General features: G+C 41.8%; 1 protein-coding gene and 1 non-coding gene across 2 annotated transcripts in view; one reads left to right on the plus strand and one right to left on the minus strand.

The window, feature by feature from the left end:
• XYLB (xylulokinase) overlaps nucleotides 1-22,545 on the minus strand; it is a 233,601-nt gene extending 211,056 nt beyond the window's left edge. The window contains exons 1-2 of the mRNA XM_043978067.1: nucleotides 22,138-22,545; nucleotides 12,746-12,828 (exon numbers count right to left, since the gene is read on the minus strand). Of these exons, the coding sequence (XP_043834002.1) occupies nucleotides 12,746-12,828; nucleotides 22,138-22,182 (128 nt within the window). The 5' untranslated portion in view covers nucleotides 22,183-22,545. The remainder of the gene's footprint in view (nucleotides 1-12,745; nucleotides 12,829-22,137) is intronic.
• On the plus strand, nucleotides 20,346-20,452 carry LOC122737440. The gene has a single exon (XR_006354275.1). It is a non-coding gene; the product is annotated as a U6 spliceosomal RNA (small nuclear RNA).
• Nucleotides 22,546-22,906: the final 361 nt, after the last annotated feature.

A 22,906-nucleotide genomic window follows, 5' to 3' on the forward strand; every position in this document is an offset into this window, starting at 1 on the left:
TGGTGGGCAAAGATTTAAACCCCTCCAAAAAAAATTTACAAAATGCTTACCTCCCAGGTTTGTTGTAAGGAAGGTGCTCTGTAAACCATTAGGTATTATATGAGTATGAGATATAGATAGAAGATAGGAATGGTAGATAGATGGAGGGATGGATGGAGGGATAGTAAATAGATTGATGATAGATGATAGAGATAGTAGACAAATAGATGGCAGGTAGATAATAGATATCTTTTGATAAAAACCAACCCCCCCACAACAACCTTATGAGGGAGATAATGCAAGTATTAGTAGCCCCTTTTTTACATATGAGGAAACTGAGTCTCTGAGAAGTTAAATGATTTGTTTGGTGTCACACAGTTAGTCAATGACAAAAGTAAGAATTGACCCATATCTTTTTATTTCAAGCCCAGTTTTCCCTCCATTGCACCATGTGGCCTCTCATTGTAAATGGATCAGAAAATCAGAGAATGTTAAGACTTGAGGGGACTCTGGAGACCACCTAGTGCAACCCCATCATTTACCAAAGAGGAAAGTAAGACTTGGAGAATCTAAGTGCTTTTCCCTAAGTCGTGGCTTGTCAATAATGGAGCCTGAGTCCCACCATGTAACCATATGCCGCCTATATTCATTGCTTTTGGTGGATTACCAAGAACCTAGCGGCAGTAAAAGCTGTCAGGAAGCTGGGCACCATCGCTGACAAAAATTGCCAGATACAGTCTCCTAGGGATAATGAAACAGTCTTGCAAATAACTTTGAAAAATCCATGCAATTGCATTCAGCTCCCAACATCTGCGTTGGCTCAACCCAGTCCTTGACCCATGCAAATCCCACTTCCTTTCAGCACCTCCCAAATTCACACACATCTGCCTACCACAAGGCTGTTCAGTTCAATACCACCACCCACCAAGATATTCCCATTAAACCAATTATATGGCATGAACTAGGAGAGGGAAAGCAGATGACATTTGTTGCTAGATCAGCCTTGGCTGTGACAAAGTCTCCATGATATGTGTAAGGTATTCTGGAGATAGGGAATGGTTTTAAATGATGCTTGTGGTCCCTGGTAGCATCAAGCAATGCCTATAGTTCTAACCATTACCTCTCCTCACAGAGAAGCAAGCGCTTTTCCAGGGAGAGAATGTGGCTTGCATTCTGAAAGGTCTGTTCAAGCCCAAAACTGAGCAGAGAGCTCCTCCTAGTGAACCAGAGTTTCCTCTGCTCTGCTTCCTTGCTTCCTGCTTAGGTTTTCAGGCTCTGATAAAATCACTGGTCCTAATTATACTGGACATAAATAAATAAAATTATACTGGACAAAAATAAATAAAAGAGGACCAAAGAAAAGGTTGACCCCTCACTTCTCCTCAAACCCCTCAACACATACACATACCGAATGCAAGGAGAAAGCCAACAACTAAGCATTGTGGACAGCAAAGACTTATTGAAAGTAGGAGCTGTGTCTATTATTTCTTTTGTTTGTTTGTTTTTGGAAGGCAATGGGGGTTAAGTGACTTGCCCAGGGTCACACAGCTAGTAAGTGTCAAGTGTCTGAGGCCGAATTTGAACTCAGGTCCTCCTGAATCCAGGGCTGGTGCTCTATCCACTGTGCCACCTTCGGAGCAACTAGGTGGTGCAGTGGATAAAGCACTGGTCAAAGGGCATAGGAAGTTTTAATAAAGCTTTGGATAGAATTCCAGATCACTCTCCAAAATGGTTGGATCAGTTCACAGTTCCATGAAGAGTGAATTAGTGTTCCACTTTTTTTCATATTCCTTCCAACATTTGTCACTTTCCCCTGTGATGAAATAATGGGATTTAGCAGATACTCAAAGACCCACCTGGAGATTAATCTATACTGATTGAATCAAGTGAGAGTGATTGACTGCTGATTAAGCCTACTTCAAGTTAATTGGATTGTAATCACACCTGGCTATCCCTTAAGAAGGTATTGTTCTCAGAAGCTAGACTGTAAACTCAACTTGAGAACACCTTCAAAACCAATGGATTTGGATGACACCAACCAATCAGTTTGAAGCAGTATGTAAGGACCGCCTCTGTTCCAGACCTATAAAATGCTTCCACAATCAGTTTGCTGGAGAGAGTTCCTGATTAAAGCAGGCTTGTGGAGGAGGACTTGAGGAAGAACCCAACCAGGCTGGAACTCTAGACTAGATAGGCCTTTTCTTAACTTTCTGAACTCCGTGTTAATACCTGTATGCTTTAATAAATGTTTAATGCCCAAAGACTGGTGCTGAAGCTTATAATTTAATGCGACCACAACATAGATTTTAAACATCACACCCCTTCAATCATTTTAGTCAGTCTGATAGGTACAAAAGGATATCTTAAGGTTGTTTTAATTTGTGGTTGTCTAATCAATAATGATTTAGAGCATTTTTTATATGGCTACAAATTGTTTTGATTTCTTCACTGGAAAACTGCTATTCATATCCTTTGACCATTTGTTAATTGAGGAATGACTTGTATTCTTATAGATTTGAGAAAATTCTTGATATATTTGAGATTTTTTCCTGATTTTCTGTTTTCCTTCTGATCTTGGTTACATTTACCTTATTTGTACAAAATCTTTTTAATTTAAAGTAGTCAAAATTACACTTCATACTGCCATCTCTTATTTGTCCATTAATTGTTCACCTATCCATAAGTCTGATAGGTAGTATGTTCCATGTTCTTCAAGTTTTCTTGTAATATCTCTTTATATCTAGGTCATGTATCCATTTTCATTTTATCTTGGTAAATGGTGTACGATATTGGTCTATGCCAAATTTCTACCAGATTGCTTTCCAGTTTTCACAGTTTTTACCAAATAATGAATTCTTATCCCAAAAACTTAAGTCTTTACACTTGTCAAATAAAGGCTATTATGTTTATTTGCTTCTGTAAATTGTAAGTCTACTCTGTCCCACTGATCTACACTTCTATTTCGTAGCCAGTACCAGATATAATATAGCTTACAATCTGGTATTACTAAAACTCTTTCCTTTACATTTTTTTCATTAGTTTCTTTGATATTCTTCACTTTTTGTTCTTGCAAATGAATTGCTATTATTTAAATTCAGTAAAATATATTTTTGTAATTTAATTGAGACAGCATTGAATATACAAATTAGTTTAGGTGCAGCTAGGTGGCATAGTGGATAGAGCACCCACCTTGGAGTCAGGAGGACCTGAGTTCAAATGTGACCTCAGACACTTGACACTTATTAGCTGTGTGACCCTGGGAATAACATACACATTCAGTTGGGTATAGAATTTTATATCACTCTGTAGGGTAGTAAGAGGGGAAAGGAAAAAGGATTGGGTGCTGATAGAAGGGAGGGCAAAACTAAGAGGCAAAGGAGAAAAGAAGGGAGGTGGGACTGGTAGAAGGGAGGGTAGATTGAGGGACGTGGTGTCAAAAGTAAAACACTGATGAGAAGGGACAAGGAGAAAGGAGAGAGAGAGAAAAGTATAAACAAGGGGAAAATAGGATGAAGGGAAATACAGTTAATAATCCTAACTGTGAATGTGAATGGGATAAACTCTCCCATAAAACCAAAGTGGATAGCAGAGTAAATTAAAAACCAGGATCCTACAATATGTTGTTTACAAGAAACACATTTGAAGCAGAGATACATACAGAGTAAAGGTAAAAAGCTGGAGCAGAATATATTGTGCTTCAGCTGAAATTTTTAAAAAACAGGGGTAGCAATCCTTATCTTAGACAAAGCAAAAGCAAAAATAGGCCTAATTAAAAGAGATAAGGGAGAAATCAAGGAACCTTCTCCTCGAGAAACTAAACCAAAGGACAGACACACCTAAAGAGATAAGCAGCACGGGATCTGTACTGAGTAAACTCAAGTACCACCACCCTTCATTCCAGTCTCCCCCACCCCTTGGGGACATAAGATTAGGTGTGGCTGCTGCCTTTGTGGCATGAGGGGGACAGAGATGGCTTGAGAGATTGGAGCCACCACCAATGAGGGATGGTCCTCCTCCAATGAGGGAACTTTCCACAGTCAGATGATCACCCCATCGGACCACCATTGGTCCTCTATAAAAGTATTTGCCTGTCTCTTGCTTGAGGAGATATGTATCTCAGAGAGCCATGCCTCTGAATCATGCCTTCTCCCCATGAAAAGAAGTGCCAGGACTTCTGTATGGGATGGGTGGACTTGAGTCAGTTCAGATTCTGAGGGTGGGGTCTGGAAAGTACCCAGCTCCCAGTCTCTGTTATTGTTAGATTATTCTGTTCATATTATATTCCATTGCTAACAGAAATCATGTATTTTGCCTTACTGAACCTGATGTACCCTGGTACCCCTTCCCCACCCCTAACCCCCGCCCACCCCCGCCGCCTACATTCCAAACCCCCAGTCCTTGTTATGGGTTAGTTATGCCATTGTGCCATTGCTATAACCAGGCAGGAAAGATGTCTCCTATTATTACAGATACACCCAGATCTTACCTCTCCCTTTTTGCATTCCTAAGTCCTAACTCCCCCCCCTACCCCATACCAGCTCCTGGTACCATCACTCCCTTCTTCCCCCTTGCCCATCCCTTACCCGGGTGGAATGGTTTGGAGTGGTTTCACCCCTCCCATGGTTTCACCCTTTCCCCCTCCCTTTCCCCCTCGCTCTTGGAATATGTATTCATACCCTGATCATGAGCTGAACACGCACCCTGGGTGAGACAGGATTGGATATTAGATTGTGAGCTCGCCCTGTGCACAAAGGGACCCCCCCCAAAAAAAAACTTCCATAAAAGCTCAACTCATGAGCCCATTACTGCACGCCTCATCTCTTCCTTAAGGTTGCTCATTCTCATGAGAATGAAATAAATCTGTCTCTGCTTGACTTGGTGGTCTCCTCGAATTGTTTGGGTAAACTGACAGTTTGTCCCAAACAATTCTTTCTTGGTTTCTTTTCCCTAGCACCTAAATAAAATATTATTGTATTCTAATTGGATTTGTGTGCAAGAGGGTGTAATTCTTTAAAGAGGAATTCCTAAGGAATTCCTACTTCAAACCCCCACCGATTTCCCCCATAACAGAAGGAAACCACATCTTGCTAAAAGATACCATAGATAATGCAATAATATCAATACTAAATACATATGTACCAAGTGGTACAGCATCCAAATTCTTAGAGAAGTTAAGTGAGTTACAAGAAGAAATAGACAGGAAAACTATACTAGTGAGGTACCTCAACCTCTCCCTCTCAGAACTAGCTAAATCTAGCCACAAAATAAATAAGAAAGAAGATAAGGAGGTGAATAGAATTTTAGAAAAATTAAATTTGATAGACCTCTGGAGAAAACTAAATGGGGATAAAAAGGAATATAGCATTTTCTCGGTGGTACATTGCAGCTACACACAAAAAAATGACCATGTATTAGGGCATAAAAGCCTCACAGTCAAATGCAGAAAGACAGAAATAATAAATGCATTCTTTTCATATCATGATGCAATAAAAATTGTGTAATAAAAGGTCATAGAAAGATAAACAAAAAGTTAATTGGAAACTAAATAATCTCATCCTAATGAATAAGTGAGTCAAACAACAAATCAGAGAAACAATCAATAATTTCACCAAAGAGAATGACAATAATGAGACAATATACCAAAACTTATGGGATGCAGCCAAAGCAGTTCTTAGGGGAAATTTTATGTCTCTAAATGCTTACATGAATAAAATAGAGAAAAAGGAGATCAATGAATTGGGCAAGCAGCTAAAAAAGCTAGGAAAAGAACCAATTAAAAATTTCCAATTAAATACCAAATTAGAAATTCTGAAAATCAATGGAAAGATTAATAAAATTGAAAGTAAGAAAACTATAAAATAAATAAAACTAAGCTGATTTTATGAAAAAAATAAAATAGACAAACCTTTGGTTAATTTGATTTTTAAAAAAGAAACCAAACTACCAGTATCAAAAATGAAACGGGTGAATTCACCAACAATGAAGAGGAAATTAAAGCAATAATTGGGAGCGATTTTTGCCCAACTGTATGCCAATAAATTTGACAATCAAAATGAAATGGATTGGGGCACCAGCTAGGTGGAGCTATGGATAAAGCACCAGCCCTGGATTCAGGAGGACCTGAGTTCAAATTTGACCTCAGACACTTGACACTTACTAACCGTGTGACCTTGGGCAAATCCTTTAAGCCTCATTGCCCTGACCCCCCCCCCAAATAAGTTTTTTAAAAAATGAAATACGTGAATATTTACAAAAATATAAATTTCCCAGATTAACAGAAAAAGAACTAAAATCCTTAAGTAAGCCCATTTTAGAAAAAGAAATTGAATCAATGAACTCCCTAAGAAAAATTTCCAGGGCCAGATGGATTTACAAATGAATTCTACCAAACATTTAAAGAATAATTAATTCCAATACTATGCAAATCTTTTGGAAAAATAGGTGAAGGAATCCTACTAAATTCCTTTTATGAGACAAATATAGTGCTGGTATCTAAACCATTTGGGGTTTGGGGTTTTTTTTGGTTTTTTGCAGGGCAATGAGGGTTAAGTGACTTGCCCAGGGTCACACAACTAGTAAGTATCAAGTGTCTGAGGCCGGATTTGAACTCAGGTCCTCCTGAATCCAGAGCCAGTGCTTTATCTACTGTGCCAACTAGCTTCCCCCTTTTGGGGTTTTTTTTTGGGCAAGTATACTAGAGTGGTGTGTCATTTCCTTCTGCAGCTTATTTTACAGATGAGGACACTGAGGCAAACAGAATTAAGTGATTTGCCCAAGGTCACACTGCTAGTACACGTCTGAGGTCAGTCTTGAACTCCCATCTTCCTGACTCCAGGTCCAGCACTCCATCCACTAAGCCATCTAGCTGCCCTGTGTTCTATATAATAGCCACTTAATAAATGTTTATTTAATTGGATTAGCAAGTTATTCTATGCTTTTGGTAATATCATCATGCTGCACTCTGATGCTTTTTGATGAGTGTTGTAACATCTACGCAGAGCATCTCCACTAAATTCTAAGGGGATTCATTGAGCTGCTTTCTGCTACCATGAGCTGATCAGCAATTAAGCCTCCTTAGGCTATCTGCAGCTAGCAGTAAGCCTCTTCTTCACAAAAGGAGAATTAAATTGTTTTCAGATGGACAGCCTCAGGGCAAAACACAAGGCATCTGATGATAGACTCACTCAGCCAGGCATCCAGCAAAAAGTCAGTAGATCCTCAACATGGGATTAAATTCTGTTCTCCAGCTTCTGCTCAGAGTTCCCTTCCTGAGCCAGAAATTAGAAAATTCCTTCTAACTCCTATTAAATCCTTGACTGTCAATATGAATCCTCAAAAAATTTCGGGAATTCCACCCAAAAACCCTGCAAATCTCCTCAGCTCCCCAAAATGATCTTGGAAGACACAAAGATAAAATAAGCCAAGGTTCTTGCCTTCATAGTGCAGGGGCCCCCAGATAGCTAGCTTCTTATTGGGCAGGCTGTAGAATGGATTCTTGATCAGGTATGGGTTGAACTAGATGGCCTTAAATCAGGTGCCTTAGCTCGTAGTTTCCATGATTCTGATTCTGTTACTTACAAATTAGTAAAACTTCAAATGCTTCAATGAATCCAATATAATAATGTGGGTATGCCTTCCTTGTTTGGCCTTTGTTTTCAAAGAGGACCAATGACATCACAGATGATGACTTGAGTTGTGCATGAATTGGATTTAAGTGAGGCAAAGTTGGATAAAGTCTGTCTCTCTCTCTCCGTCTCTCTGTCTCTGTCTCTGTCTCTGTCTCTCTCTTCCAGAGTCACTGACGTCTAGTAGCAGGACAAAAGTCAAGACAAAGTAAAGTATGAACTTTACTGCGAAAGTGAAGGCATAAGGGGGCAGTTATTTGGCACAGTGGATAATGCACAGGTCCTGGATTGGACCTGAGTTCAAATCAGGTCTCTGATTCAGGAGGACCTGAGTTCAAATCCAACCTCAGACACGTGACACTTACTAGCTGTGTGACCCTGGGCAAGTCACTTAACCCTCATTGCCCCGCCAAAAAAAAAAAATCTCTTAACTGGCAATTTCATTATCTTTCGAGATACAACCAGTCTTGCTTTATTTTTATTCAGTCAATCATCTGACACTTTGTGAGTCCAACCATACTGTCCATAGGGTTTTCTTGGCAAAAATACTTTGGTGGTTTGCTATTTCCTTCTCCAGTAGATTAAGACAGCCAGAGATTAACTGACTTGCCCAAGGTCACACAACTAGTAAGTGTATGAAGCCAGTTTTGAATTCAGGTCCTCCTGACTCCAAGCCCAGAATTCTAAACACTGAACCATCTAGCTGCCTTAATGTTTGGGCAACCTTGCTACTTATAACCATACTATTGTTGTTGTTGTTGTTATTAATCCTTTGTTTTAGAAGAGGACCAATGACATCATGCATTTTTACTCTCATGTGAACTTGATGTAGGAGGCAAGAAAGGGGTTAATAGAAAAACCTAAGGTCCAAGCTCTAATTCAGGTATTAGCTCCAAAAGGGAGTCAGACCCCAGTTAATGGATAACTTACAAGTCAGGATGCTGGGTTGGCATACCCACAATGGGACCATAAAGGGTCAGGTCACATAACAATAAGACACAAGACAGGGTATAGAAATTTTAATAGAAAATGGGAAACTAGTCATGGGAAACAGAAAGAGACATGCACAGAAAAGGCCAAATTTGTCCCCAGATTCACCTTATGATGGGTAAACCCCCAAAAGACACCTCCACTGAAAAAAAGGTACCCACCTCAGGGGTTGGCTTAGGACCCCAGGAACTCCAAATTAGGATAAACCCTCCCCTGTACCTCCCAAAGGTGGAGATTATTATAATGAGACTGATAATCAATTTATCCATACTATAAATATAACTGTCTTTCCTTTCACTATTCATTCGAGAGATACCTTGCCACTATTCTGGTTCTCTCCCTGTGGTCACCTACAGTATTGCAATAAAACTTGGGAAACTGAGTCACTGAATCTTGTAATTCTTTTGGGATGACTCAAGATCAATTTGACCCCAAATTCCATCCCACATCAAACTGGATTTAAGTAAAGAGAGCTGCACAGAATTGTCACTCTCACTCTCTCTTCCAGAGTCACTGAAGTTCAGTGGCAAGACAAAAGTCAAGATGACAGGCGATGGCCTGGGATATAGTCTCTTCAAGCTCTAAGCTTCCTTTATGACCATTGGAACAAAATGTTCTTATCCACCCATTCTGCAGAGGAATGTTCTATGAGGAGAAATCTTCTCATGCTTGGGGTAGACATTCCCTAACTCATAGATGGGTTTGAGGCTTGTCAATGACCCTTAACCTTGTTAAGTCGATGGATGGAGACAGTTTTGAGAGAGTGTGGCTACTGCACATGGTACAGCTTCTTGGAGCCACAGATGAGAGTTGAGTGGCAGATAGATACCAAAGGTGGATGAACAGCCCCGAAAAGGTCTTTTTTTTTTTTTTAGTGAGGCAATTGGGGTTAAGTGACTTGCCCAGGGTCACACAGCTAGTAAGTGTTAAGTGTCTGAGGCCAGATTTGAACTCAGGTCCTCCTGACTCCACAGCTGGTACTCTATCCACTGCGCCCCCAGCTGCCCCCTAAAAAGGTCTTGGCAAGCCCTCCCAGCAGAGGTGCTAGTCCTCCCTGAACACCCCCTACATTACCTTCCATCCCTCTAACTAAAAGGTGGAGTCATAAATTTCTCCATTTAAAGGAGAGAGAGGACAAAATAGACATCTCGTTTCCCACCCTACTGCATTCATTTTGAACTTCTTTGACACCACCATTCTTCCCTCCCTGGGAAACCCCTCCCTCTGCTTTTCAGCTTTCTTTTATGTGTTATCTTCCCTCATTGAACTGCAAGGGGCAGCTAGGTGGTACAGTGGATAGAGCACCAGCCCTGAAGGGGGGAGGACCTGAGTTCAAATCTGACCTCAGACACTTACTAGATATGTGACCCTGGGCAAGTCACTTAACTCCAATTGCCTTAAACATCTGGGGCAAGATGGCTCTGGAGGAGAGAGTTGGGTGACTTTGCACAGCCCTCCCTCACTTAAATCCAATTCACTGCAGGTGTCTGGGTCCTCTTGGAGAACGAAGGACAAAAAACAAGTACTTAAGAGCAGGGACTTTCTTTCATATTTGTATTCCTAACACAGTATAGTGTTTGGTTCTGAATAAATATTTGACTGACTGGTCTCAAGACCCCTTTACACTCTTAAAAGTGATTGATGATTCCCCCAAATAGCTTTTTTATGTGAGCTATATCTATAAAGATTTACCATATTAATAATAACAGTAGTAAGGGACAGCTGAGTGGCACAATGGATAGAGCACCAGCCCTGGATTCAGGAGGACCTGAGTTTAAATCTGGCCTCAGACACTTGACACTTACTAGCTGTGTGACCCTGGGCAAGTCACTTAACCCCAATTGCATCACCAAAAAACAAAACAAAACAAAAAAATAATAACAACAGTAATAGTAGCTAGCATTTATATAGTGCTAGAAGATTTGTAAAAAGATCCCAAATATTATTTCATATAATCCTCACCTGGAAGGTAGACGCTAGCATTATCCCCCTTTTACAGATGAGAAAGCTGAGGCATACAGCATTAAATGACTTGTACCAGGTCACACAACTGTCTGACAGAGCCTGTGGGCTAGTTATAACATTTCCAATGGCACATCCCTCTAATAATGTTCTTAACACTTCTCCTGTACTGGTAATACCCTGCTGCCTACTCATACCAGCATTCACTTCTCCATTGCCTTTTGGGTGACCCTCAACGTTAATTAGTTGTTGTTCATCCTTCATTCTCAAAGAAAACCAGCAACATCAGGAGGGTGACGTCTTGACTTGCAAGTGAATTGGATTTAAGTAAGACAGAGCTGTGCAAAGTCATCAGCCTCCCTTTCTCCTTCTGTATCATCAGAGTCCGGTGGCAAAACATAGGTCAAGATGATTAGAGATGGTCCAGGATGCAGCGGGAAACCTTGGCCTTTTTAAGCTAAGGTTTTTCCCATGTCTCAGTTTGTCTGAGGCAACACCCATTCAGTAGTCAAAGGCTAGGTAAGAATTGAGGCAAAAGATGACCTAGTTTGCCTACATAAAAGAATAAAACTGAGAGGGGAAGACTCTCAGTTTCTTGCTTTAATTATTTAGAGACTGTGGCATTCCATAATCCACAGTCATTTAATAGACCAGGGAGAATGCTGATGTTAACAAGAAGTACTTTTGTTTCAGAGAGACATTTGGGGGCATTGAAAGACACTGCCCAACTTCTGCTTAACTGGATTGTTTTGTTTTCAGAGATGGAAGTTGGGGTAGTTATTGGTAAAAAATAGTGTTGTGTCAAAATCAATAAAATATTCCAAATAAAATAAAAGACAATGTTTTGAAAAGGGGATATATGTAAATAAAATAAAAGCTCTATGCAATCTAGCCTAGTGTCTTACTCTCCTTCAATTCTGGGCCCAGTTTACAAACTATTAGTAACCTAGGTATTGCCTATGTCTGATTCCAGTGCTTAGATCTCAGCAGGAGACAAACAGGAATATGAGAGAGATTATATATAGTCATATATAGCAACAGAGCCCTAGTCTGCTTGGGGAAGGAGGACCTTTGGCAGGTGGGTCGATAGTAATAGAAGTGAAATAGGGGCAGCTAGGTGGAGCAGTGGATAAAGCACCAGCCCTGGATTCAGGATCTGAGTTCAAATCCATCCTCAGACACCTGACACTAGCTGTGTGACCCTAGGCAAGTCACTTAACCTTGGTTTTCCTGCAAAAATAAATAATAAAAGAAGTGAAATAAAGAAACTGCCCCTCATGTTAGTTGGTTGAGCTAGTCTTGATCTACAGAGACCCTTTGTGAGGAACATACAGGACTTCCCCCAAAGAGAAGGCTCAGGGGCAGCTAGGTGGTGCAGTGGATAGAGCACTGGCCCTGGATTCAGGAGGACCTGAGTTCAAATCCGACCTCAGACACTTGACACTTACTAGCTGTGTGACCCTGGGCAAGTTAGTTACCCCTCATAGTCCTGCCAAAAAAAGAAAGAGAGAGAGAGAAGGCTCTCTGTTATCACCCAGCTTTCTGTCTGACCAGTTAACACTCTTCTGAGGTGTTGTGTGTCCATGGTTAAGGGAGGGTTTTCTTCCTCAGTCCCTGGAAGTGTAGCCCTGGCACTTCTCCTTCTCTGTAGTCCTACTTATGTATCTCTTCAGAGTAACTTACCAGCTAAATAAGATTTATGATATGTGATATGACATGATATGACATGACATATGGTATAGATGAGATGAGATGAGAGATGATATATGACATGACATGACATGATAGGTCTAAAACTGGAAGAAATCTCAGAGACTATCTAGTCTAGGCCCCTCATATTACAGATGAGGAAACTGAGATGCAGAGAGGTTCAGTGTATCACTCAATTATTCCACACAGGTTGTAAGTAGCTGAGATGGGATTTCAATCCAGGTTCTGACTCCATATGAGCCTTTGTCTTGTACCAGGGGAAACTGAGGTCAAGAGATATTAATAGGATTTAGAGTTGGAAAAGACTTTTCTTATTACTCATTCTCTCTTATTATCTCTAAAAAACAGAGTCCCTAAAACTGATATTCCTTCAGACCTCCAGTTTAGGCACAAAATATCTGGAGCTGGTGTGTTGCATTCAATATATTCTATGTAGTAGAAGGCTTTGAGATTTAAATTAGACACTGTTTTAAACATACCCAAATTCTGGAAGCTCTTTATCAAAGTTAACACTCTCCTCATAGGTGACATTCAGTTTTTCATCAACAGCAATTACTTTCACCTGAAATAAAATTTGAAGGAAAAAATAAAAGATTAGATCAGATCAAATAAGTGTTAAAAATAGTTATGGAAAAAGGAACAATTTCTCAACTTTGCCACTCCCCCTAGTGTCTCTGAAACAAACACGCAGCCCACTTTTTTTCTTATATTAGTTATAGGAAGAATAAACTTTAAAAGAAAAACAAAAGGGGGAAAAAAACAAGTTAGAGTAAGGGCTAAAGACCTCAATAAAGGCCATGCTTGGTCTTCACTGAAATGTCAGTGGTACCAGGACCATCAATTCGTATGCCCTTGGCTTACTCCCATAGTTTAGAATCATCCCTGCTTCAATCCTGTCTGAGGAAGTGGCTTAACCTCAATCTATTCAGGCTCCTAGCTTGAGGGAGATTCAGGATGGCACCACTGCCAAGTCTAGTGAGATTCTCAGCCTTTTCCCAAACCAGCTTCCTACTCTTCTCTCTTGACCCAATCCCACAGGTGGTGCCCAATGGCCCTGATCTGTGCAGCATTTCCATTCTGCTGCTACTAGGAATGTGGTGCATGTATCAACAAAAGCCCACCAACCATCGGAAGGTTTCCTGACTGGCTAAGTGAGAAATTGAACTAGGAAAGTCATTTAAATGAGCTTGTTCTAAAGTGGATGAATCTCCCCTCACAGGAGACATCCTGAGAGGAGACTCACTAGGACCCTTGACAAGGCTTTATTCTTAGACTTACAGTCTTGGAAAATTGCCTAGGAGGGGGAAGGAGGTGAGGGGAGAGGGGAAGAGGGAGAGAGGGAGAAGAGGAGAGGAGGAGAGGGAAAGGGTGAGTGTGAGGGAGAAGGAGAGGGAAAGGTAAGGGAGAAGAAGAGGGAGAGGGAGAGGATGTGTTATGGAGGTTATGTGGAGAAGAGGTTATGAAGGCTTCCACACAGTGTGGAGACGGGTTGGGAAGTGATATAGAGGTTTGATTTCAGGCAATATAAAAATAATAGCTAGCATTTCTATAGTATTTGAAGGCTTGCAAAGTCCTCTCTAAAGATATTTTATCCTCACAACAACCCCAGGAGATAAGTGCTATTATCCTCATCTGTAAGATGAGGAAACTGAGGTAGACAGAGGTTAACCAAATTGCCTAGGGTCATATAGCTAATAAGAATTTGAGGGGCAGCTAGGTGGCACAGTGGATAGAGCACCAGTCCTGGAGTCAGGAGGACCTGAGTTCAAATCCAGCCTCAAATACTTAACACTTACTAGCTGTGTGACCCTGGGCAAGTCACTTAACCCCAATTGCCTTACTAAAAAAAATTTAAAAAAAAAAATTTGAGGCAGGAGTCTTCCTAACTCCAGGTCCAGGGCCCTAGCCATTGTGATACCTAGCTGTCCCTGTAAGACAGAAGTTTGCCAATCAGAGCTAGGGGACTTTGGGGCAGTATCCAAGGTTGCATTTGTGAAAGATGAGAAAATCCCAGCCAGTATGCATTAGAGGCAGGATTTGAAATTAGATTTCAATAACTCTGGGGCAGTTAGGTGGCGCAGTAGATAAAGCACTGGCCCTGGATTCAGGAGGACCTGAGTTCAAATCCACCCTCAGACACTTGACACTTACTAGCTGTGTGACTCTGGGCAAGTCACTTGACCCTCACTGCCCTGAAAAAAAAAGTCATTGAGAAATAAAGGTATTATAAAAAAGAAAAGAAAAGAAAATATTTCAACAATACTTTTAAAAAAACTGGGGGCAGCTAGGTGGCACAGTGGATAAAGCACCAACCCTGGATTCAATGAGGACCTGAGTTCAAATTCAGCCTCAGACACTTGCCACTTACTAGCTGTGTGACACTGGGCAAGTCACTTAACCCTCACTGCCCTGAAAAAAAGTCATTGAGAAATAAAGGTATTATAAAAAAGAAAAGAAAGGAAAATATTTCAATAAAACTTAAAAAAAAAACTGGGGGCAGCTAGGTGGCACAGTGGATAAAGCACTGGCCCTGGATTCAGGAGGACGTGAGTTCAAATCCAGCCTCAGACTCTTGACACTTACTAGCTGTGTGACCCTGGGCAAGTCACTCATTGCTCCACTAACAATAATAACAACAACAACAACAATAATAATAATAAAAGGAGGAAAAGAAATAAGGAAGGCAGGGGCAGCTAGATGGCGCAGTGGATAGAGCACCGGCTTTGGAGTCAGGAGTACCTGAGTTCAAATCCAGCTTCAGACACTTAACACTCACTAGCTGTGTGACCCTGGGCAAGTCACTTAACCCCAATTGCCTCACTAAAAAAAAAAAAAAAAAAAAGAAAAGAAATAAGGAAGGCTTAGAAATAGGCAATAACATGGCCAACGCAGGAATTGGTTTGCTTGAGTACCCATATATTTTCTCTCTTTTTTTCATGGGAAAGCAAGAGGAAGAGAAAATAAATATTTGTTAAGTGAAAAATTAGGGAAAAGAGAAAGAAGAGGGGAAAGAAATTAGTCAAGAGGGAGGAAAATCTGGGGGACAAGGCCAAGGTCTCCAGGATCAGTTCTGAGAAGGAGGTGCTGCAATGGAAAGCTGAAATGGTCAGTAACCCAGAGCCCAGGGCAGAATCATTCAGAAGTTATCTCTACTAACATCCCATATATCTGACACAAACAGATGTCACTATACAGAAATCCTCCATCTCTCTCTACACACGCACCAACTTCTTCCCCAATGCCCCCTACATAAAAGTCCCATATATTTCACATGCATCACTACATACCACCCACCAAAGCCTATCTACGCTTCATAACCATCACTACTGCACACACCTCCATGTCTGAAATGTGTCTTTTCATGTTTTATCATTACTTTCTTGTTCCAACATATAGCCCCAGGCAGGGCTCCCTCCCATAGGGGGCCTTTATGCCCATCTCCATTATTGATAACACTAAGTAAGTGAGATTTGAGAAACTCTCCTTACACAGAGGGAAAGCTTAATGCTATTAAATCTCATCCCTCTGATTTAGCAGAGAGTCCAGTCCCTTCTGGTCCTTCCCAGGATTGGCCTGAAGGAACACAAGGAGAATTGGTGGACAGGAGAGTAGGTGGACAGTGCCAGAGTGGCAGAGAAAAGAGATTTGCAAAGAGACAGAGCTCCAGAAGAAGAAACCACTAGAGATCAAACTAGCAAGAAGGGGGCGGGAGCAGCTAGGTGGCACAGTAGATAAAGCAGTGGCCCTGGATTCAGGAGGACCTGAGTTCAAATCTGGCCTCAGACACTTGACACTTACTAGCTGTGTGACCCTGGGCAAATCATTTAACCCCCATTGCCCCGCCCAAAAAAAAAGAAAAAGAAAAAGAAAGAGGGACGCCACTGTATCTTAGGTGGTGGTATGATGTGGTGGAGAGCACCAAGATGAAGGTATATGCAATGCAGCTCTGATCCTAGCTGAGGTCAATTCCCCTCTCTGGGATTCATTTAACTAATCTGTCAAGCAAAAGTTAGTAATACTTGCAAGCATCACAGGGTGGCTACGAAGAAAGCCTGCTTCTAACCATGTAAATGGGTCAGCAAAAAGTCATTTCACAAATCCACAAATAACACTAAGAAAGGCTCAAGCTAAATCCAGGTCCAACCACAGAGTCACAGGTCATTAACAGGAAGATATGAAAAACAGGAAGGTTCAAAGGGCAGGAGTAACTGAGTTTAAGAGCTTTTGTTTAACTTCATGTTGTTTCAAGTTCTGGTTTCTCCAGGCCTGCTTCTGAGCTTCTCAGAACATTCTCCTTCCCTCCTAAACTGCACCTACTGATACAGATTTAGTGGGACAGGATGAACAAATAGATTTAGGCACAGTGATGGAGCTGGAGTCAGGAAGACCTGAGTTCAAATCCTACCTCAGATGCTTTGTTAGTTGTATGATCATGAATAAAATCACTTTTCTCTATCATTCTCAGTTTCCTCATCTATAAAATGGGGGTAATAAAAGCACCTACTTCATAGGGTTGTGAAGATCAAATGAGATAATATGTGGAAAGCATTTTGCAAACTTTAAAGACCTATATAAATGATAATTATAATTATTATTATTATTATGAAAAGTCTGAAACTTTTAAAGAAATGCAGTGTTGTTACTTTAAGTATATAGCATCTAGGAAAATGAATAGCATACACAAAGGGAATATTTAGTCTACTTGAAGGACAAAAAAAAATCATTTTCAGGCTTGCTTTAGCAGCAGTATTTTCTTTAAAAACAATAAATGTGGGGCAGCTAGGTGGCACAGTGGATAGAGCACCGGCCCTGGAGTCAGGAGTACCTGAGTTCAAATCCAGCCTCAGACACTTAACACTTACTAGCTCTGTGACCCTGGGCAAGTCACTTAACCACAATTGCCTCACTAAAAAACAAAACAAAAAAAAAAAACAATAAATGTGCTAAATCCAAGTGTTTCTTATTAATTTCTTAAAGCACCGAGATTTCTTGAGTCATGTCATCATTATGTAGCCAGCTAATAGTGTCATAGTCTGCCATGTTTACATGAGTAGAAATTCCTATACAGCTGACTCCAGATCTCCATGCCCAGGAGATGGTGCTAGGCAGAATAAGCGGCAAAGATGTGGTCCTTGTCCTCAGGGACACTGCAGGCCAACAGGAAGATGAGACAAGTATAGTCTGAAGTGTCAAGGGCAAATTTTAAGCCCATGTCTTTCCAGCTAATATCCGTCAGAAGTCGGACTTGAAGCCAGCTCTCCCCAGAATGCTTTGCTGCCTTTCTGAAAGAACACTGAATTTTCAGGCATCAATTTAGAGGTGGAAGAGGCCTTAGAACACTATCTAATTTTACAGATGAGGAATGGAGGCCCACAGAGATTAAGTAACTAGCCCAAGGTCACACATATTCTAAATAGCAGAGCTAGGATTTGAACCCAGGTTTTATGATTCCCAAACCAGAGCACTTAACCGCTATACTGTCCTGACTCCTGCCAAAAGACCTCAGTCAGAAGTCAGGCGACTCACCAGGAATATTTACTAAGTCATAGGCATGGGATGGGGGGGAGGGGAGGGGCAGCGCAATAGATAGAGTGTGGGACTGGAGTCAAGAAGACTCATATGTCCCAAGTTCAAATCTTGCCTCAGACACTTACTAGCTGTGTGACCCTAGATAATTCACTGAATCCTGTTTACCTTAGTTTTCTCATCTGTAAAATGAGTTGGAGGAAGAAATTGCAAACCACTCCAGTATCCTTGCCAAGAAAACTCCAAATGGTGTCACAGAGTCAGACCTGACTGAAAAATAATTGATCAGGGGCAGTTAAGTGGCACAGTGGATAAAGCACTGGCCCTGGATTCAGGAGGACCTGAGTTCAAATCCAGCCTTACACACTTGACACTCACTAGCTATGTGACTCTGGACAAGTCACTTAACCCCCATTGCTCCCCCCCCCCAAAAAAAGACTGATCTTCCTTGGTGGATGGAGTTTCCTTATTGGTTGGGAGTCTCCTTACTGCTGAAATAACAGATTTTTTTTAAAAAATAAGAGCACTTTAAGATTTACAAAGTGCTCTCCTTCCAACAACCTGCTAATCCCCTCTAAATTCAAGTGCTTGTGGATGGAAAGACCAATATATTAATTTCAGATCCATTTACTTTAATACTTCGATGCCTCTGCAAGTATTCTCTTCACCAATACCAATTAAAATCCATTCATACCTCAATCAATGCAGTTTTTATGTTCATGCAGAACTTGTTCTGCTCATGTAGATAAGGAGAGGAAAAAGCTCTAATTCTTAATTGAGTAAGAAGCTTTACCTTGAGGAGACAGCAGGTGACCTCAGGGATTGGGGAAAAAAAACACATTCATTTAATCTCAGGGAGATCTTTTTCCCAACAATGTCAGACCTTGCAGATAACAAAAAAGTAAATAATTCAGGGAAATTGGACAGCAGCACTTTCTCTGATGTTCTTTCCCTTTGCTAACATTGTGTCTAGTTGGGTGGGGGGGGGGTTGCCTATCACCTCTACCTTGTCTTAAGTGAGAAACATTTTCTTCCCCTTGTATATAAGATATAAAAACCTCTTCGTGAAACATTCTTTGGGGAGAAAATTTAAAACCTAAATTTCAGTAGCCACTCTCCTGTAATTGCAGTAATTAGGATTCACTTGTCTCTAAGCATAATTCACTTTATTATGGAATTTTTTTCCTTAATAATGTTAATCATTTTGCACATCAGATTGCTTACCATCTCAAGAAAGGGAGAAAGAAAGGAAAGGATTTGGAACTCAAACTTTTTTTTTTCTTTTGGTGGGGCAGTGAGGGAGGAAAGGATTTCCATACTAGGAATTTCCTATATTCTACAATACAAAGGTCCTGACCACCAATTCAATTCAACAAGTGCTTAGTAAGTGCTGATTATGTCCCAGGAACTGTGCTAGATGCTAGGAGTACAAAGACAAAAATGAAAACAGCAACTTTCTTTCAGGAACTTGTGTTCTGTTGGGCCAAAGCAACAAATATACAGTTGAGTGTGTTTGTATACGTACACACACACACATACATACACAAAAGCATATGTCATATAGGCATAAATATGCAGTAATATATACCCAGTAATTTAGGGAGTTGTGTGGAGACAATCTAATGCTACTTCTCAAACTACCCACAGCCACTATGCTTCTTCCCATTTTCTGTTTACCTTTAATTTTGCTTCTTCATTGATAGCTGGAAACACCATTATTTGTGAAATTAGCTGATGTTATTAGGAAGAATGGGCAGTAGACTCTAAAAGCCAAAATGTAATCTTTTCACACTATCCTCCAGGGCACTGAGGAGTCTGCAGCTCCGAGAGTTAGCCAGAGGCAAGAATAAAGTATCAGTAGCTCACACATTCTAATCCTCTGCAGATTGGAAGAAACCTGAGTTAGAAAACTTGTTAAACCAGAACTAGAGTGCCTTTCAGAAAGACTGAGTTGGGAGAAACAAAATACAGTAAATGGGCACAGGATTCAGAGTTGGAAGGCAACTCAAAGGTCATCTACTCCAACCCTCTCGTTTTTTGGGGATTTTTTTTAATGTCATAAGAACAACATACAGGGCAGCTAGGTGGCACAGTGGATAGAGCACCGGCCCTGGAATCAGGAGTACCTGAGTTCAAATCCGGCCTCAGACACTTAACACTTACTAGCTGTGTGACACTGGGCAAGTCACTTAATCCCAATTGCCTCACTAAAAATAAAAAAAATTTTTAAAAGAACAACATACATCTAGACCTAAAAGGTACAAAGGTATTTTATCCAAATTCCTCATTCTACAGATGGAGAAACTAAGTTCTGATGTGGAAAAAAAAAGGTCAATACTCTGCATTTTGACCTAAGTCTTTCAAAGACTTACTCCTTATCTTCTAAGGATAAGATCTTCTTAAAGCAGGGGTCTTCATCCAAAGGGTCTATGGATTTTAAAATTACATCTTTATAGTGAATTATAGAAAATTATAATCTCTATAATGCTTCCTTTGCAGTCTTATTTATTTTATTTTATGCACTTAAACTATTATTTTGAAAAGGGATCCACAGTGCTCGCTTCGGCAGCACATATACTAAAATTGGAACGATACAGAGAAGATTAGCATGGCCCCTGTGCAAGGATGACACGATAATTCGTGAAGCATTCCATATTTTTAATCCTTCATTTTGGTTGGTAAAAAAAGGAAGGAAGGAAGGAAGGAAGGAAGGAAGGAAGGAAGGAAGGAAGGAAGGAAGGAAGGAAGGAAGGAAGGAAGGAAGGAAGGAAGGAAGGAAGGAAGGAAGGAAGGAAGGAAGGAAGGAAAGAAAGAAAGAAAGAAAGAAAGAAAGAAAGAAAGAAAGAAAGAAAGAAAGAAAGAAAGAAAGAAAGAAAGAAAGAAAGAAAGAAAGAAAGAAAGAAAGAAAGACGATCCACAGTCTTTACCAGAAAGCCAAAGAGGGCCAGGACTTAAAAAAGGGTAAGGTCCCCTGGCTAGAAATCAAGAAACTAGACGACAATTTCTCTTCCATGTTGGAATTCTTTGGGGGGCCCAAATCATCTCTTTTTTTTTTTTTTTCAGAGCAATGAGGGTTAAGTGAGTTGCCCAGGGTCACAAAGCTAGTAAGTGTCAAGTGTCTGAGGCTGGATCTGAACTCAGGTCCTCCTGAATCCAGGGCCCATGCTTTATTCACTGCGACACCTAGCTGCCCCCAAATCATCTCTAATTATATTTTGTTTTGTTGGGGGTGGGGCGGGGTTTGCAGGGTAATAAGGGTTAAGTGACTTGCCCAGGGTCACACAGCCAGGAAGTGTCAAGTGTCTTAGGTTGGATTTGAACTCAGGTCCTCCTGAATGCAAGGCCAGCGCTTTATCCACTGCACCACTTAGCTGCCCCCTCTAATTATATTTTTATAGTAATCTTGAAATAAAAGGATAAAATTCCACAGCAAAGTAAAATGTATTTATTTAGTTTGAGTTTGGTTAAGTTGTGTTTTTTTTAATTTACCAAATAAAACGATAGTAATGTTATTATCAAAAGGCACAGTTTTCCCCAAGTAGTAATCTATAATATTGGGGGGGGAGCATCCTAGGAAATGTCTTTCTGGAAAATCGAGGTCTGGTTCTGGTATATCAAAAGGTCACCTTCTTTGAAGCTAACCCCAAGTGCTACATAAGTGAAGACTTCCATTATATCCCTAGCTGCTGGTTTGCTTGTGTTTTCTCCCCAGACATCACGTAAACTTGTTGGGGACAAGTGCTGCTTCATTTTTGCCTTTGCACGTCCAGCGCCTAGCCCCCGTCTGGCACATACTTGGTACTTAATACATATTTGTTAATTGACTGAATGCCAAATAGCAACACAGCCTTCCCGTTATGATAATAACGTGACTGTGCCCTTTGTACTCTGAATCCAGGCCCTGGAGCCAGGTCTGCCAGGGAAGACAGGAATGAAAGCAATCACTGAAGATAGGAGGGAAAGATGCAGCTGCATTGGTGGGGAGCCAAGGCCCCAGGAGGGTGGCGCCGCTCACTCTCCCCGTTTTTCCTCGTCACCGCAGTTACTCCGAGGAAGTAAGGAGGGAGAAGCCAGGGTGACAGGTCCTAGGGCCAGACTACCCTAGTGGGAAGCGATCTTGGGAGAGTAGAGAAGGGAAGCCTACGCCAACCGGGAGGGTCCTGGACTGGAGGAGGATTCCGGGAGCGAGGAATCAGGGCTAGGGAAGAAGAAGCGCACCTGGAAGGGAGGCACAGCGGAGGGAAGTGTGCGTGCCCGGAAACCGAAAGGGAGAAAGAGACAGAGAGCTCCGGAGGAGCGGCTGCGGCCGCTGGCCTAGCCCTGGGGGCGCCGCCCCGGAGGGTACCTGCTGGGTGCTGAAGTCCCATCCTAGGTAGGCACCTTCTGCCATGGCGGTGGCGGCGGGGAGCACGAAGCGCTGCGAGTTGGCGGGCGTCCGAGAGGCGTGCACCACCTCTGAGTGTGGGCGTGTGGGAATGTGGGTGTCACTGTTTGTGTCACTCTGTGTGCGCGCGCGCTCGCGATGTGTGTATCACTGCGTGCGTGCGTGCGTGTGTGCTTTTGGGAGTGTGTGTGTCTGTGTGTGTCCGTCTGTATGTCTGTATATCTGTGTGTGTGTGTGCGTCTGTTTGTCTGTATGTCTGTATGTCTGCGTGTCTGTACGTCTGTGTGTCTGTGCGTTTGGGTCCCAAGTCCGGGCGTAAAGAGAGCAGATGAGCCTCTGCACAGTCTCCACTGGAGCCTGTGTACCCGACCCACGTGTGGGTCTGGAGCATAGGGTCCCTGGTCTCTGTACCCGCCCCTAGTCCGACCCAGCCAAGCCCCGCCCCTCTCTACCCCATCCAGTCGGATGCTGCCGCCTTCCTTCATGCTGTTGCCAATCCGGCGCTCAGACCCGCCCCCTTCGCCCCTCTTGCGGGGTGAGGGCTTGTCTTGCGCTGTCCACTGTTCACTCATCCCCAGCTGGGGTGGGGGGTGGGGGTGGAGATTCGGGGAGGGGATAGGGAAAGTACTCCGACACACCCACTGGCAAAAGGAAATGCTGTGAATTGCAGAAAGTTTCTCTTCTCTACGCTCCTCTCAGCGTCTCTTTTCTTCCTTTCCCCGGCCCTCCT

The sequence above is a fragment of the Dromiciops gliroides genome, chromosome 1 (assembly GCF_019393635.1).
Source record: "Dromiciops gliroides isolate mDroGli1 chromosome 1, mDroGli1.pri, whole genome shotgun sequence".
NCBI classification, from domain to species: domain Eukaryota; kingdom Metazoa; phylum Chordata; class Mammalia; order Microbiotheria; family Microbiotheriidae; genus Dromiciops; species Dromiciops gliroides.